Below are 18829 nucleotides of genomic sequence, written 5' to 3' on the forward strand. Positions count from 1 at the left end.
AAATCAGTCACCCATTTTCTTCAAATTCCCAAAGTTCGTGTGACCCACACTCTTTTTGTGCAAGAACAAAACTAAGTCGGACAATGTAAGATTTGCTTGTTCAGTGTTTTCCATAGAAATCAACATTCTTTAACACTGATTTTCAGCTTATATACAAACTGCCATTGGATTCTAACTGCATACCTCAATCTTATTGTTGTTGAATAAGCTTTTTTAAAATTTTACGGGCTGTTGCTCCCAGTGAAAAACTATTTTTCTTCAAACCATGTACATACAATTTATCCAGGGTATCCATATACTACTTTCTGAACTTGACTGATCTAATACTCTCAGCATAGCCATCTAAATTACCTTCTATCTGAACAGAAATTTTGAACTTCCCAAATAGTTTTAATGCGGAAAAAAGCTCTTTGTGTGAAGTCGTGTTTTGATGCAGCACTGTAAGCAAGCCAAACATTGTCATGATTAGTAACCAAATTGCTTCTAATTTCTACACTGAAAGCATGTTGTTTGGTTTCTTGACTTTCTCTTCATAATTTAACTCTTCCCCCCCCCCCCCCCCCCCACTTGACCTTACAGTTACCTTCCTTGTGACAATAATAGCACTCAACATTCTTCTTGTTGACAGAATTTTTGCTTGAATTGCTTTGTGAACACTAAATATTATCTTTTTTGTAATTAATCTTTACAGCAGCAAATGCGTTTCGATTTCTTCAACTTGCAACAAAAATTGCTCTTCTTTCAGTAACCTTGCTGATAAATTATTGAAAGTCTGCTTGCTTTCATGACAGAGTTCCCAATTGTAACAAAGAAACTGTACTTTGCCACAAACCAACAAAAACTTTGGCAATGTTGCACAATAGTATCACAGTGCGACATTTTACAATTGAAGAACTTTTGTATCAGTGTCACTTTATTTATTACATATTTTTGTTTATGAATTATCTTAAGTTGATTCCACAAAATATTTCCTGTGTGGTGGCACAGGTCATAACAGCTTACAATTGGTAAATCCCATATCAGACACACTATAACGCATTGCTTTTGCATTAAGCTCATGCCACAGGTTCCATGCCTTTGTGCCTTCATCTGGTCTTACTTAGCTTCCATCATCAACATTCAGAAATTTCTCAGTATGAAAGGTAATTTCCATTTGATATTTCCATGAATGAAAATTATCTCTGTCAAATTTCTGTACACTGAAAAACTTCGTTGATTCGTCTTTTATGTTTTCATTTTTCAAATGAAAACCCTTGATGTAACTGAACTATTTTTCCGAGATTTGACTGATGCGAGGAAAATAAAATGTTATGCGAGTTAAGAAGTGCGTTTTACTGAGCCTGTAACCAATTGGATAGACTGAGTCACATCCCCCACTTCCCCACCCCCACCCAAGAATTATGGGATTCTTTTCAGTTAACTTAAGCCAATTCCTTGTGTTGTGATCATGTATGTGTCTGCTTAATCTTTGCAGCACAGCATTTAAAGTCACCACTGTATTGGAGCCTTTAAGGTAGTCCATCGGATATCTTCCTACTCTCCTTGTGTTTTCATAGTGCTGCTGTTCCTCAGAGAATTTGACAATCACTTGTGGATACTCTTTGAAACTACAGATTAGTGATTCCTCAGGCCCTAGGCTTCCATACGTTGTTTATCAGTGTGGAGTCTTTCAGCTTCAGAGGGAGTTTCTCAGCTCAAATGCAACGGGATGTTTCTGACCTCTTTTACTTCACCTCATCATATTCCATTTGTAAATGCAACCTTGGGTCTTTAGATTTGTAGTCTGGTTGCCACTTAGGCACCAAGCCACATTACCTGAAAACTAGACTGATTAAAGTTTCTTGTTAGGTAACACTTCAGAACTTAGTTCTTCCGACCAAAGCTTTGTACGTCATGTGCAAATTTTCTGCTGTCGCCATTGTCCCAGAAAGAAAACATCAGTCCATTTGTATTGTTTTAATAGAATGAGGTTAATGCATAACTGACTGAGCCTTGACTAAGGAATACTGTGGATGACAGCACTTTAGTCACAAGGGACAGACATTGATTCATAAGTAATTTAATTAGAGTAGTAAGTTTTAATAAGATATTCAATATTTGTATTTGAGCATCTGCAGTTTGTGTGTTTTAGCATTTCTCTGACACTCTTCACATCCAAATTAATGACTTAAAATTCTTGATGACTTACCATTCTGCATTTTGAATCCGTAATGTAGCCTGTCAGTTCAACCTCTAATGAACCCCTGTCCTCCAACAAAGCTGACCTCATTGCACTGGGAAATCGTAGCAGGAAATATCACTAATGAATATGCAGATCTTCATTATCTGATTAGCAACATACATTAATGGGTTTATTTGGTTCATGGCTACACTGTCTGACAATTTTGGCTTATAACTTTTGACTGAGGGGTTCCTTATTTTGTAACATCTGGGCTTTTCCATCATCCATGAAAGTTCCTTTTTTGGTCTTGGCAACATTACATATTGAGATTTCTGCAATAAGGTGATGCAAGTAATAGATGGTGGTCATTTAGTTGTGTACTTCCATTGCTATTGTTGTAGATGTGCGTGATAAGTGCATTCTTCCAGTTCCCGAGAATTTTTTTTTTTTTTTCCTAATCAATGTTCTGTGACAAATATGGGATACAAATGCAACTAATTCACATGTGAGTTCTGTACAGAAAGTACAAATGTCTGTTGCCGCACTTTGAGTAAAAATAATGAACTTGACTGTATATTAAAGTGACGTGTTAAAATTAAATATAGTGCACTAAAGAAATGAAATGTCATGTACATCTCATCCATGACACGAGTGCTTTATGATGCTGCCTATCAAGTTGGCCTATTTGTTATACCAAATTGAATATGTAGAGTTGTCTGTAGAATGCTTTTATTTATGGGAACCACTAGAAACAATTAGACAATGGAAAGTTGGGTTAGAATAACAGCAATATAAGGAAAAAGGTAAATTGCTACTCATCACGTAGAAGAGGCATTGAGTCACAGACAGACATAATGGAAAGGCTGCTAAACGTTTAAGCTTTTGGCCAAAAATGTCTTTCTTAGGAAATAGAAAACACATGTGCATTCACACTAGCACAAAACGCGCGCGCACATGTAATAGGATGTTGGAGGGATAGTAGGGTTGGGATGTGGAAAGACATGCTGGCTGTGAAATTGTGCAGGGAACTGGTGGAGACTGAATAGGGCTGCTAGGTGTAAAGTTGGGAGGGCTGTGCTGTACTTGGGAGGGGGGGCAGGCATTTGTGAGACCATAAATAAGCAAGAAAATAAATATATTAAAAAACAAAGATGCTGTGACTTACCAAATGAGAAATCGCTGGTAGATAGACCCAATACACACACACACACACACACACACACACACACACACACACACACACACACATTTCAAGCTTTCGCAACCCAAGGTTGCTTCATCAGGAAAGAGGGAAGGAGAGGGAAAGATGAAAGGATGTGGGTTTTAAGGGAGAGGTTAAGGAGTCATTCCAATCTCGGGAGCGGAAAGACTTACCTTAGGGGGAAAAAAGGACAGGTATACACCTACACACACATCCATCTGCTCTGTGTGTGTGTGTGTGTGTGTGTGTGTGTGTGTGTGTGTGTGTGTGTGTGTGTGTGTGTGTGCGCGCCTTATTGTGCATTGTTTTCTGCCTGGTCCAAAGTTTGTGATGGATTTTCCTTTTGTCCAATTTCTATATGCCGTACCTACTTATTTAGTGAATTTCCCCATTCGTACTATGGGAATTCCTTAAATTTTCTGAAGATTTCAAGTACTGCATCTGTTTTTCTTTTTTTTTTTTTTTTCTTCTGTGTGTCAGCTTTACTCTAGATTTTCGTTTTTTAGCAGGAATCAATAAACTCTTACCATAAGTTGTTTAAAAAGTATTTGCATTCCATCGTTTTCCTCAAAATCGATGCACACTATTGTTGAGACTGAATTGCTGTCCAGTAACTACCTCCAGGAGACAAAATATTTAGTCTTGTTAATAGACAAATATAAAAGTAAAAGTGGCGCTACTGTCCTAGATTTTTTTAACTGTTGGTTTCTCTCTCAGGAAGGCGAGATGGATAGGTTGACCATGGTTAAAAAGGAAAGCCATGTCACTCAAGACTCCAGGATGAGAGGATCCTGCCTTTAAGGCCCTTACTTGTCCTCACCATAGATTGGTCCCTCTCACTCTTGGGTGTGAGTGATCTCCCCTTTCTTTTTATCCTTTCACAATCCATGCCACTCTCATCCCCAAGGAAGGAACTAATAACTCCAAAAGTTAGGATAGTGTCATCACTTTAACATTAATAAGTGTGTATATTGACAGTGCTAAAAATTTTACTTGTTAAAGGTAGGTACCTTGACTAAATTTTCCTTTGGCAGTTATTATTGAGTTAACCATTTGTCAGTATAACAGTTTCAAAGACAGTTTTTGATTTTTAAATTGCATAGGTTCTATCAAAGTGTGAAGAACTTGCCTGATGATTTGTGCTTTGCCACACAGGTGCCGACGCAGCAAGTTGCCCAAATCATCACTCCATCCGGCCAGATCCAGCAGGTGCAGCTGACTTCAGCGGTGCAGCTGAGTGGCTTAGTACAAGCTCAAGCTCAGGCTCAAGCACAGGCTCATGCGCAGGCCCAAGCCCATGCCCAGGCCCAAGCTCAAGCTCAGGCGCAGGCTCAAGCTCAAGCTCAGGCACAGGCTCAAGCTCAGGCGCAGGCTCAAGCTCAAGCCCAAGCCCAGGCACAAGCTCAGGCACAGGCCCAAGCTCAGGCACAAGCTCAAGCTCAGGCACAAGCCCAAGCCCAAGCCCAGGCCCAAGCCCAAGCCCAAGCCCAAGCCCAGGCACAGGCCCAAGCTCAAGCCCAAGCTCAAGCCCAGGCACAGGCCCAGGCTCATGCCCAGGCACAAGCCCAGGCCCAAGCACAGGCGCAGGTAAGTCATGGTCATTGTTCATTTTGTGCTTTGCACATGTGTCTGTAATCTGAAGTGTAGTCATGGTAGTACCTGGCCATGCATTTTTCATTAGACTGCATTATCCTTCATTGCAATTGCTGTATTCATTAAAACTCCATTTTCAGCCCAATAATAGTCATACAAATAACAGCACAAAGATTGACTTATGTCTAATTGTTCAAATGTAAGATAAATATGGAAGCATAAAGCTCTTGTTGGTAAATAAACAATTTAAGGAGTGCTCTCCGAGTAGCTGAAGTGTTGAGTTGTCAGTAGGTACATATACGAGAGTAATCCCAAAAGTAAGGTCTCTTTTTTTTTTTATATATATATATGTACATAGACCTGTTTATTTCTGCAATGGTTTACATCACTTTACAGCTTGAACATTTAGCTATTTTTCTACATAATCACCACTTCTGTTGATGCATTTTTGTAGACGCTGTGGTAATTTTTGTATGCCCATGTCATACCAGTTCACCGCCATACTGTTCGTCGTGAATTTTGGTCCGACCAGCTGCAGACTCTCTGTTCCACTTATGAACAATTTTGACATCCGTACGTGACTCACCATACACTTCCGTCAATTGGTGATGGATTTCAATCGGCACAGTGCCCTTTGCATACAAAAACCAAATAACTGTGCACAATTCGCACTTGGCGGTAACATTCAAAGGGAGCTCCAGTCTCAACAGTTGCCGAGCCAGGACTGAGCACCTTAGCATGGTGTGCGCATGTTTACACACAGCTCGTGAAGCACTCTTCATAACAGTTTGACCAACTGCCACACAAACAGAGTTCTGTACTTATAAAATAATTGGAGACCTTGCTTGCTAAAAGCTTTAATTGCTTTTAGACATATCCTCCTCCATAGCTAGCATACACACATATACATGTGCCAGTGCAGATGCACTGTCCTGGCCTAGCAGCTCGACTATAGTCTGATTAAAATTACTTGATACTTGACACTTCACAGGCTGAAGCTGGTTTCCTCCAACTAGAGTCTCAATGTTACGACTGAACCGTTCGCCATTGCCAGATTGCCACAACAGTTGGTCACTTCTCCTTGTCTTCTTGTTGAGCTTAGATCCCGAATCCTGGATCTCGCCCTTTAATTTTGTATTTCATCTCTTATGATAACCATAAAACAAAAAACACACACAAACACAAACAACACTAACAACAAACGTGTGTTTCGTACACAGCACTAACCAAATACTACTGGATCCTTCCACACAAGACACAGTTCAGTGTCATATATAAAGTTATTGTAATGACAGAGATCAGCTTACATTAGAAAAGTTTTGCATGACATTATGTGAAGTCAGATCTTTGACAGCTGCAGTTCATCGTTGTTACTGGAATGTGACTCATAAATGTAACAACTTTAATCATAGTAATATAGTAGTGTAGCACTGAAACTTGTCATGTAAAAGGTCACAAGTTCGGAACTCATGGAGGACAGTGAAGTTGTTTTTACTCCCAAAGCTAATCAAAAGACTTTCATTATAATTTTTATTTAATTAATTGATTTAAATGTATTTTTTTTAGATTTCTGAAATTTTGCCATGTAGTTTTGGTTATTGATTGACTTTTTCATTTGGCTTTATTTTTCTTCCTATCATTATTTTTCATTTATAATCTGATAGTATTGTCTATAATCTACAACTAAGAGCCAAGCAAGACTGCTCATAGGTTGGTAAAGTGACAGTTCGTGTAGCCAGTGTGAAGATAGTTTCAGTTTACCTATGAATGATAGAAAATACTGTTAGTTTTTTAGCTCTGAAACTGAATTTCTTCTATCTTGTATTTGCTCATAGAGGTTAGCTTTAATTTCGATTAACAAAGCAATCATTATTTTAGTTTTGGTGCTTATTGTTCACCTCTGTTTTCTCAAGTAAATTGTACATCACGAGGTTGTGGTTAGGTTAGGATGTGAGCTTAAATTCAGGGATACAATATGAGAAGAGTATACAGGTAGGATGTTCTTGATTTCTGAGGACAATGATAAGCAGCCAAAGCCCTGGCGAACGATAGGATTCAGTTGTTCAGTCTGGGATGACACTGGGTGATGAGAGGAGTGTTCCTTTGCAGTTGATTCCAATGGGTGGTTGGAAGATTCAAGGCATGTAAGGTCCTCACACAGAGGCAGAGTTTTCAGTCTCGTTTATGTGCCTGTTGACAACTTAGCAATTACACTATTTGGTGATATATTACTTTTTCTCCTTAAATTATTTACAAATGTAAACTAAATTCCATTTGACCATGTTCATGTGGTGCAGTCATGTCCAAAATATAATTAATTTGCACATTCCATGTTGACATTTATTTTATTTTATTTATTTATTCGTCCAGTAATTGTCTCACAGTGGTATAAGATTTATCATCATAATACAACAAATAGCTCCAATGCATACACACACTGAATATATAATTATGTTTTTTTAGGGTGGGACAGATGGATGGCTGTGCCATGCTGAAGGGAATATTTCAGCGTTTGCCTGAAATGATTTAGGAAAACCAAAATCATTATAGCTTGACAGAGTAAACTCCATCCTCCTGAATATCAGGCCAATGTCTTAATAAGCATTGCCGCATTCAGTTGTTCACATTGTACAATATGATCATACATAATTTTCAAAAATACCTTACAATATAAAACGTAATTTTTTATTGCACTGAATCACACTCTTTGGATGGCTGTTGGTGACTCTAAAACCATGAACATCCATGTCTCCAAGCCCTCCCTTCAGTCTGTCTGGAAAACTGAGTCATCATCCGTACTGAAGAGTGAGGTGTTAAGTTAATGAGAATGACAACACATTACTATCAGGCACTACAGTCGTTGCCATATCTATGTATACGAAGTACATTCAAGTTATAACGCTTCCAATTTTTATTTCTCACAAAATAATCACACGAAAACTGTGAAACTTGTGTCACAGTGCAGCTGTGCAAATTTTTACAACCATGATTGCATGATTCCATGGCCGCTATGAATGCTTCTTTAGGACTCTGGTTTGACCACTGGAAAATCACTGGTGCGTTAACAGAATGGCTAGTGAATGTACGCCCACAGAGAGTGTCCGTCAGAATTGGGAACAGCCAAAAGTCACTAGGAGCCATATCAAGTGAGTAGGGAACACGAGAAGTTACTTCAAAGCTGTTGTTACAAATAAATTTCAGTGCTAGTTTCACCAAATGTACTGTTGCATTGTCTTTGTGAAAGACCATATACCTGTTTTCTGGTTGTTTTGCAAGCAATTCTGGAAGAGGCTTGTTCTTCAAAAGATCTTGATACAGTGCACCTGTCGCATAGTGCCCTCTGGAAAGGAGTGAGTAAAGAGGATACCATTGCTCTCCCAGAACGTAGTCACTATTATTTTTTTCAGTTTACCCAAAACTCTTTTCATGGTGGTGGATGTGTGTGCTCCCATTGATCTGACGGGCACTTTGTTTCAGGACTGAGATACAGCAACCGTGTCTCACCCACTGTCACTGTTGACGAAAATAAAATCCCATTCATGCTGGCATCATATGTCAATATTGCCTGGAAGTATGAAATGCACACAGCTTTGTGGATGTCCTTCCACATTTGTGGTACCCATTTGGAGGCCACTTCTTGCATTTTCAGGTCTTCATGCTGGATTGTCTGCACACATGTTATGAAAATGCCAACTCTGGAGCTGATGTGTTCCACATCATTTGGTGCTCCTCGAAAACAACTTTCTCCAATTGCTTGACAATGTAGGTAGACTGGCTGGTGTAAAGCTGAGATCGTCCAAGTTTGTCGTCACGTGACAGTCTGCTTTCTTTGAACTGTTAACCACACGAACACACGTTAGATACATCATCACATATCTCACTCTATTGGCAATGAAATTCAGTTGGATTCGTGTCCTACAAGTGGAAAAAATGAATGGTAAATACTGTTCTTGTAATGAAAACCACCATTTTAAGTATGAGCAGAGTTCTCACTCTAGCAGCCGTCACTAGAGTTCTGTGTGCCATACAGTGCTGCCATCTCTGTCACACACTCAAAATGAGTGTGTGTGCATTTTGAAACAAATCGTGTATTTCCACCTGTTCCTAATACCGAGGAAAAATTTAGTGTTATACCTTGAATGAACCTCGTTAGAGTATTACATCATGCTTGTGCATTGTAATGTGACAGGCTGTTTTAGTTATCCCCTTTCATTGTTAACTAGTACTGTAACAAGGAAATGGTCCAATCAACATGTTAAAACCTACACTGAAATTTTTTGCAAAGGGAGGGACACCAAGGAAATGCAGGCCAATGTTTTAGCAGTTAGGTGTGCTGCAAGCATTTAAAAAATTAAAGCTACTCACACTTGTCACAAGAAGAACCACTTATGACAGCAGTTTGTACAGCTTTTTCTACATTGTATGTGCTCCAGTGAAGAAATGGACACAGCGGTGACAAGAGAATGTAGCGACGCATGATGCGAAGTCCAAAGTGCACAAATACCAATTTAAAGGATGTAAGCCAATGAAAACATGTCTCAATTCATTAATTTCTTGAATAACTTGCAGTTCATATTGACAGCTAAAATGTTGCATATGTAATTGTTACACAAATGACTGGCAGAAAAAACCCAATCAGTATAGTGTATTGTATTACATACACAGACGAGTTCCATCAATTGAGACTTCAATTTTTTGACATGAAATATTTTATGAAATTTCATGTAGCTCAGTTCTTAGGATAATTTTTGAATAAAACATGTTTTACTAGCAATGAAACAGTTTCGTGTTTATTCCCTGTAATTGTCACTAAAGTGCAAAGAGTGTTGTTTGACGAAAACAAACATGGTCCTTACAGAAGGCATATCTGATAAAAGAAAAATTAATGCAATTCGGGTACTTCATAGTAATTACTGGTTTTGTTTATAGGAATTGGATTGGAGTAAAAAATGGCCATGGCTGTTTTTCTGCATATTGTGCTGCATGAAAGGCATATCTGATCAAATTCATAAAACGTGATGATGCAAACTGACAGTGCAGAAATGAATGAAGTTTAACAATACTGTTATGCCGATAAACCTGAAATGACAAAGAGCTGTTAGAAATTGTTATATTGTCTGACTATTTTTCTAAAAAAAAAATGCTGTACACTGTCGAAAAATTTTGCTGTGGAGGGGCTGAATCACACCAATCCAAATTATTTTGACAGTCTTTTCATCCTCCTCCTAAAGACCAAGCAGTTATGTCCAAGTCAAAAGGGCTGCATTATTTTCTGCAACTGGTAAGAAGGTGTTTCAAATGCAGGATTGAAAATTATTCTCTCCTATCTTTCCAGATGTCACTATGTCGATTACTAATACACAGTCCTTTTTTGCCCCACTTCGCCTTGTGGTTCCTGAAGACAGATATAAAGCTGCGTAAACAGTATCCACTAATACTTATCACTTGCTTTATTGTGTAAAAATGTGTCATAACATTCATTGACAGCAAAGCAACTATTGTCTTTTTTTTCACTTGGAATGATAAAGTGCAGTCTGCTCACAGTTCTTGCAGGAAACCCAGTTGATTGGCATTATACACAATGCTTAGGGGATAACAAGATGCTACATATTACTGAAATCTCCTCTACACTTACACTTGAAGCAAGCTTTGTAACTTTGCAATTTCCTTTAGCGTATAATTTTCTGAATCCGTTTACCCAGATTGAAGAAGTTTGGAAATCAGTAATGTTCATCTCACTTGCAATTCAGAGGACCTATTCTTGTGGAGTTACTGTGGTAATGGTGCATTGATGCTCACAGGCAATTTCAAATAGTTTTTCGTTTCACACTTTTGCAAGTTTAATTTTGGCACTTATTTCACACTTTGTCTAAATCTTTGTTCCATTTATACAACTCAGTTATATTTTACAAAATGAAACCAGCTTTGCAGACAGCCCTCTCTCGTTTAACCAAAAAATTTACAGACTTTTCTTTGTCACTGAAAGCTATTACTCTCCATGTTTTCTTTGTAGTAGGAAGGTACTGTACTTTTGCTCCTGAATTAACTTGCACCTTTATTTAAGGAGTCATCACAGCTACTTCCTCTTTCTTCTAATATTTCCACAATTACAAACAAAATTTTGACATCATTCAAATGAATGTCCAAGAAATTGACTAATATATAACACATATGTAGGCCTACAAGAGAAGTAGATTTCAATTGCATACCACATTCTTTTTATTTTGTCTTTGTGTGGCTGATAACATTAATTGGATGCCACATAACTGTGCAAGTCTGGAAGCTGCACAGAGACATATGGTATCAGCAAGCATAAACAAAGAAAACACAAAAGAAAATTGATCCAGTTATAACAGTAGCAGCTCATAACTATAATGGGTACTAAATGAGTTGAAAATTCAAACAAATAGGAACTGTGGATGACTATATCAGTGAAACTATCAATGGAAAATGAAATTCACGTTACAAATTACAGTTGTGTTGTGCTGTGTTATCTGTTTGCTTATGTCCCATTGCTCAAGAACATGTACCTGCCATGTTGCACATGTTGTGTTGCTACACCTACAGTACATTTCTCCAGCTGCTAAGAAAACTACAAATTTGTCAATTTTTTACCTTTTTTTAAAAAAAAGAATACTTGCAGTGTGTCTTATCAGCTAAAATTTTGATTTTGTGTTTATTTCACTGTATTCTTCCTATGTAAAAAATTTCAGGCCAGGTTTTGACATTTCAGATTGGACTGTTCCCTTGTGAGCCTTCTTAAGTAATCTTTAGTTGTGTAGTTATGTGTTACTTATGAAGTATGTTGCAGCTGCTTTTCAAATAGATGTACAGGGCTATTACAAATGATTGAAGCGATTTCATAAATTTACTGTAGCTCCTTTCATTGAAATATGGTCACAACACACTACAGATACGTAGTAAAACTCATGAAGTTTTGTTCGGCTGAAGCCGCACTTCAGGTTTCTGCCACCAGAGCACTCGAGAGCGCAGTGAGACAAAATGGCGACAGGAGCCGAGAAAGCATATGTCGTGCTTGAAATGCACTCACATCAGTCAGTCATAACAGTGCAACGACACTTCAGGACGAAGTTCAACAAAGATCCACCAACTGATAACTCCATTCGGCGATGGTATGCGCAGTTTAAAGCTTCTGGATGCCTCTGCAAGGGGAAATCAACGGGTCGGCCTGCAGTGAGCGAAGAAACGATTGAACGCGTGCGGGCAAGTTTCACGCGTAGCCCGCGGAAGTCAACGAATAAAGCAAGCAGGGAGCTAATCGTACCACAGCCGACGGTTTGGAAAATCTTACGTAAAAGCCTAAACCAGAAACCTTACCGTTTACAATTCTTAATGGTGAAGTGAACAGACACAATGTGCGAATCTGGGCGGTAGAGAACCCTCACGCATTCAAGCAGCAGATTCGCAATTCACCAAAAGTTAACGTGTTTCGTGCAATCTCATGGTTTAAAGGTTACGGCCCCTTTTTTTCTGTGAAAAAAACGTTACAGGACACGTGTATCTGGAAATGCTGGAAAATTGGCTCATGCCACAACTGGAGACCGACAGCGCCGACTTCGTCTTTCAACAGGATGGTGCTCCACCGTACTTCCATCATGATGTTCGGCATTTCTTAAACAGGAGATTGGAAAACCGATGGATCGGTCGTGTTGGAGATCATGATCAGCAATTCATGTCATGGCCTCCATGCTCTCCCGACTTAACCCCATGCGATTTCTTTCTGTGGGGTTATGCGAAAGATTCAGTGTTTAAACCTCCTCTACCAAGAAACGTGCCAGAACTGCGAGCTCGCATCAACAATGCTTTCGAACTCATTGATGGGGACATGCTGCGCCGAGTGTGGGAGGAACTTGATTATTGGCTTGATGTCTGCCGAATCACTAAAGGGGCACATATCGAACATTTGTGAATGCCTAAAAAAACATTTTGAGTTTTTGTATGTGTGTGCCAAGCATTGTGAAAATATCTCAAATTATTAAGTTATTGTAGAGCTGTGAAATCACTTCAATCATTTGTAATAACCCTGCATATTAGTAACTTCCTTCACTCCTCAAATAATTTGATGTAAATGGATAGACAAAAAAATCTATTCACCAAGCGACTGCAGAACACACATACAGACATAAAAGAAGGTTACACTTATGCCAGAAGAATGGTTGAAGGGGAAAGAAGACAGGTGAAGGAAGAGCAGTGGGGAGGCTTAGGAAAAGGGGCAGAGTTTGGAAAAGTCACCCAGAGCCATGGGTCAGGGGAGACTTACCAGATGGGATTAGAAGGAAAAACTGATTGTTGGGGACTGCACTGGACAAGAATTGAAAACCTATGAGCTTAAAGGTGGAAGATAGGGTAATATGCAAGACAAAGATTATTGCGAAAACATAGTGCACAAGTTTATAAGAGTGGAAAGCTAAGTGCATTGTACGTAACAGAGGTGGGAGGGGGTCAGTGAAAAATAGGCAAGTCAGAAAATGAAAAATATGGAAAAGTAAAATGGAGTAGAGAAAGGAGTAGTTACTATGAAGAAATGCTGAGACTGAAGAAATTAACATAAATTAAGGTCAGGTGGGTAGCAAGAACCAAGGACGTGTTGCAGCACTAGTTCCCACCTGTTGAGTTCTGAGAAACTGGTGTCTGGGGTGAGAATCCAGATGTCATATGTGTGGTGAAACAGGCATGGAGGTCATGATTGTCATGTTGTAGAGCAGGTGCTGGTGCTCACTCAGTTTTATCCTGTTCTTGAATGTATTAGTGAGCTGCTTCAACAAGGCCACAACTTCCTAAAATCATGCCCTGAAATGAAATCAGTTCCATTCGAGATTTTGCCCATTACACCTAGAATAGCTTTCCTTTGCCATCCCAATCCCCACAATATCCTTGCCTGCATCCATCTCTCAACCCTACAGCTCCTACCCCTGTGACCATCTCTGCTGCAAGACTTGGCCAAGGCACCCTCCTACCACCACCTGTACCAACCTTGTAACTGGCAAAACTACACTGTCAAAGGGAGAGCCATGTGTGAAACAACATGTCATATACCAACTATTATTTACACACTATTCAACCTTTCACATCCGCATGACTACAACCAATTTATCAGTTAGGATGAGCAGGCATCAGCAGAGGGTGTGTACCGGCAACATACAATATCCTGTTGCAGAGCATGCTCTACAACATAGTCGTTACCTCAGTGCCTTTTTCACCATATGGGCCACCTGAATTCTTCCCCCAGACACCAGTTTCTCAGAACTCCGCAGGTGGGTACTAACACAAAAACAAGTCCTTGGTTCTCGCTGCCCAACTGGCAGTTTATGTTAATTTCTTCCGTTTCAGCAATTCATTACAATAACTACTCCTTTCTTCATTCTGTTTTAACTTTCTATACCTTTCATTTTCTGACTTGCTTGTTCGTTGTCCTTCACCCAACATATTACCCTGTCTTCCACATTTAAGCTCTCAGGTTTTCTAATCTCATGCGGAGCAGTCTCCAGTAATCAGAATCTTCTCCTCATCCTGTCCTGTAAGACTCCCCTGACCCTTGGTTCTGGGCGACTTTTCTGAAATCTACCCTTTTTCCAACCCTGTCCAGTCCTTTTCCTTCACCCTTCTTCATTCCCCTTCAACTCTTCTACCCAATGAACGAGTGACTGACTCTGAAAGCTTGCATAAGTATATCCTTCTTTTTTTTGTGTGTGTGTGTGTGTGGGGGGGGGGTCTGCCACCGCTTGGTGAGTAGATTTTTTTTATCTATCCAATTACATTACATTGTCAAAAACTGATTATTTTCGTTGTTTTATCTTTAACTAATTTGTTATGCAATTTTAATCCCTGACAGAAAATGCTGTTTATAATTTTTGTTTGTTTTTCCTTTGAAAATGCATGTCCACAATGGCTCTTGTTCCATGGTTGTGTATAGAACTGTTAGTGAAATACTTAGCAGTGTCTTCCCTGAAATGCACAACAGATTGTTGGTGTACTCACTTGATGCAGTAGGGATACACAATTTTCAGACTAATTCTTTACAAGAAGCCTGACTACCACTTTTAGTAATTACTCTTATGGCCCATTTCTGGAGTTTGAAAACTGTGTCCATGTTTTATGCTTTCTGTCCCCAGGAAAGAAGAAAGTCATAGGTAAGAACTGAGAGTATGTAAGAATGTTATGTCACCACAAGATGCTTACTGTTTCAAATTGCGATAGGAATCCAGCAACATAACATGCTGATGACACTCTTTTTGCCAGTGTCTCTACAGTGTTCGTCCCACACAACAGTGCATTTCTTGCATGCTCTGTAGGTATATCACGTGTGCTCAGTGCAACAGAGATGTTCTCCCTTTATGCTGAAGTACATGCTGTTTGTTTTTTCTAAGTTCAGTGATAATTTATTACATACACCCTGCTGTAAACATCACTGAATGTTTAATTTGCTTCTCTATTAGGAGTTCTGGTGTTTTATTGGTACCTATGGTGTTGTTTTCCATGTTTTATATTGTCTGGAAGATCATTGATATATATGTTGAGAAAAGAATTGGACCCCTTACGCTGCCCTGAGCCATACCACTACTTATATGTTTTTTGTCTGCCAATTGTGTTACTAAAGATTTATCATCAGTAGTTATGCATCCAATTTTCCAGGCAAGACAAGAACCATTTGTTTGCTATTTCTCTTGCAACTACTGCTACTAGTTTGTTTAATAGTATTTTATAGTGAACAATGTCAAAAGCCTTGGACAAGTGTAAGAATAGTCCTGTAACACAGTCATCCTTGTCAAGAGCTTCATATACCACTTATGTGAACTGTGCTGCAGCATATATTGTGCTTCTGTCATTTCAGAAACTGTTCGTCATTAAAAAGATTGTACTTTATCTTTCATATTTGATTCGATTATTTTTGATAACACCTAAATTGGTGAAACTGGCCTGTAGTTTTTTATACTGTCAGCATTACCTTTCTTTAGTACAGGAACAACTCCTATGTGCTTTAGGTACTCTGGCAAAGTACCTGAACTAAAGAATGCATTCATTGTTTGCTAATGAGGTTTGTGTGCTGTCTCTGTAAGCCTTCAGAACAGACTGGAATCTCATTTATTCACGGTGACTTCTTATTTTTTATTTATTTCTGTATTGTCCTCCCTACTTCAAACTCGGTTGTCCTTGTCTACTCGTGTTAACTACTTATTTTTTGTATTTTAGTTTTTTATTTCTTTGTTGTCTTCCTAACTTAAATCTCTGAATCTCTGCTGTGATGAACACTATCTCTGTGCTTGCAGTCATTTATTGTGGATGCTACATGTGTTTTAGCGAGTTTTTGTTGCAGCTTCTAAGCAATACCAGAGAAATAGCCGTATGCAATATTTATGTATTCCTGAGGATTTCCTAATACTGTACTCCCATCTTTCATTTGTATATTACCATAGCTTTTTTCCTGCATTGCATGACATTATTTTGTCTTTGATCTACTTTTTTGCAACAGTTAGTACCCTCCTGTTTATCTGTTTGTACCTGTGATAATAATTTAGCAAGTGCGAATTGGTGTAGTGTTTGTGCAAAGAACTGAAAAATTTATTTGCCTGGGAGAAGTTTCTAATATAGGGATTTATTCAGCTGTTTTTGTAGCTGCTGCTGTTGAAGTGGCTATTTTTGGAAACCCCCCTCGAAAATTAATTTAAACTTTTTTAAGAATTAAGAGAAGCAAATTTATTTTGCATATACACTTTCTCCTAGCTTGGATTTCCCAGTCCCCTGGGAAAAAGTAGGTATTTCACATTCCAATAACATCTTTTTGTAGACCTTCAGTTTGTGGCTTTTACGAAGCCTACCTTTAGGTGAGCAAATTTCTGTGAAGTTTGTCCCTGAGAATCTCTCTCTCTCTCTCTCTCTCTCTCTCAACCTCTTAAAACCTTCCCCCCCCCCCCTTCCTCCCCCGTCTCTCAAATCCAGTGTGGTATATTGTATCTTCCATGTAAATGTTGAAAAAATTTGAAAACTGGCTGAGAGGGAGGGGAACCTGTTCTCATGATCTTTACTTAAAAAAAAGCCCTAGTTCTTCCACCCATCATAATCACATAATATAGTAATCACAATTTTTTCTGCTGTAAAAGGATGAGGTTGTTGCCCAGGGTATCTTGCACAATAAATTGTACTGACAGTGACCCTGATGTCTGGCAAAATGCTTCTTTAATTAACAGTTCTTTTTCTTTGAAATGTTCAGCTACTACATTCCTGGAAGGACTACTTGATTGCGTGCACAGTTCAGATACTTGTTATTTATGTCGGGGCTTCCCAGCGTGTGGTCCGCGGACCCCTTAGGGGTCCGCCGGCGCTTTCTAGGGGGTCCGCGGCCACTCTTCACCAAATCGTGTAAAATAATGAGTAAAATTATTGAATAAAAATGTGAAAATCAAATTCATCACTTTTTTTTTTTTTTTTTCTCGTGTGAAAACGTGTACTTTTACTTCAGGTCGTATTCCCAAGCAGCCTTTGTGGTTCATAAGTGAGAACGCATACACAGTTTAGTGCCGGAGATTGCGGCTTCTCTGATCAACTGTTTCGCAACAATATGGGGGTCATTTGTGCACTGGCTCCCGGCGGTAGATGCGCTGAAACCTTTTACGCATGCGCGGAACGAGCTTTGTAAACCAATCACAGTGCTCGCTGGCACGTATGCGTCCCCAGGCATAATTAAATGTTAAACTTGCTTTGTCAGTGCACTACCTATTTCATAAGTCGATTCTTGACGTTCAAGTTGTTTTCATTCATCACTAAACCAAAGACTATTGACACTTTGGGAGGGGGAGGGTCACTGGGAACATGGAACTTGCATTAAGAAGCTTTCAGTTCCCATGGGTTTCGCTCTGAAATTTACAGTTACTGTGCTCTTGACTGACTAGGGGTCCGCCATGGATTTTCGACTGAAGAAGGGGTCCACCAGCTGAAAAGGTTGGGAAGTCCTGATTTATATTATGAAACAGAATTGCAGGGCTTTGCTTACTTTCAGGTGGCAAAATGTTTAGTAGCACTGATAGACACATCAACAGCTTATAGTGGCAAAAATAATATTATCAGGCAGTTGTATCAGTGTTTTAATTCTATTTGTATTTTGTTTTAAGATCATATTTTTCTTTGTTTCATCATTTGCTGATTCTGAGTCAGCTACAAGAAATCTCTTTTGACTTGTCCTTTCAAATATGTTACCCCACTTTTTCTTTTGGTCTTTAAGATTTAAACTTTGGCATTGAGAGATTGATATTCAATTTTTATTCACTTTTTAACTGCCAGTTTGGTGCATAAATAACTTTTTTGTTCGTATTTGCAAAATAATAGTATGTAAAACTTACTGGGGTGTCAGCTTGAGTATAATACAGTTCCATACTAGGAAAAATAACTCTCAGTAGTATTAGCTCCAAATAATTAGGGGTACACTCTAACAGATTCTGTTACATAACAGGCACAAGCTCATGCACAGCAGGTGCAAGCCCACCTACAAGCCCAGGCTCAGCAGAGTGTGATACCTGCAGGAACCATCAGCTCGGGCACTTTAACACCCAGTTCCTGGAGTCCAGCTAGTGCTTCAACACCTGGAGTTAGTGTACAGGTATCCACCTTCATTCTAACAACATCTGTACATTTAAAAGTATTTTCATTTATTAATCCAAGTTACACATTGCTGTATGTATATGCAAAGCAGAATCATGGTGCAGTTTTCCTGTGCTAAAAATTAAGGAACTCTGCCCATTATTTTTGTTCATGCAGTTGTGAGAGCAATGCATGCTATGTGCATTAAAGAAGTTACTGAGAAAAGAAAAGTTATGTATCTATAAATGATAAATTCTTCAATTCCTGAATTTTTATGCATT

General features: G+C 38.9%; 1 protein-coding gene across 2 annotated transcripts in view; it reads left to right on the forward strand.

Moving 5' to 3' along the window:
• LOC126266755 (transcription factor Sp4-like) overlaps nt 1-18829 on the forward strand; it is a 100049-nt gene that overhangs the window by 9600 nt on the left and 71620 nt on the right. For both annotated transcript variants that reach the window (XM_049971270.1, XM_049971271.1), the window contains exons 5-6: nt 4518-4949; nt 18421-18567. In XM_049971270.1, the coding sequence (XP_049827227.1) occupies nt 4518-4949; nt 18421-18567 (579 nt within the window). The remainder of the gene's footprint in view (nt 1-4517; nt 4950-18420; nt 18568-18829) is intronic.

Source organism: Schistocerca gregaria, chromosome 4, assembly GCF_023897955.1.
Source record: "Schistocerca gregaria isolate iqSchGreg1 chromosome 4, iqSchGreg1.2, whole genome shotgun sequence".
NCBI lineage: Eukaryota > Metazoa > Arthropoda > Insecta > Orthoptera > Acrididae > Schistocerca > Schistocerca gregaria.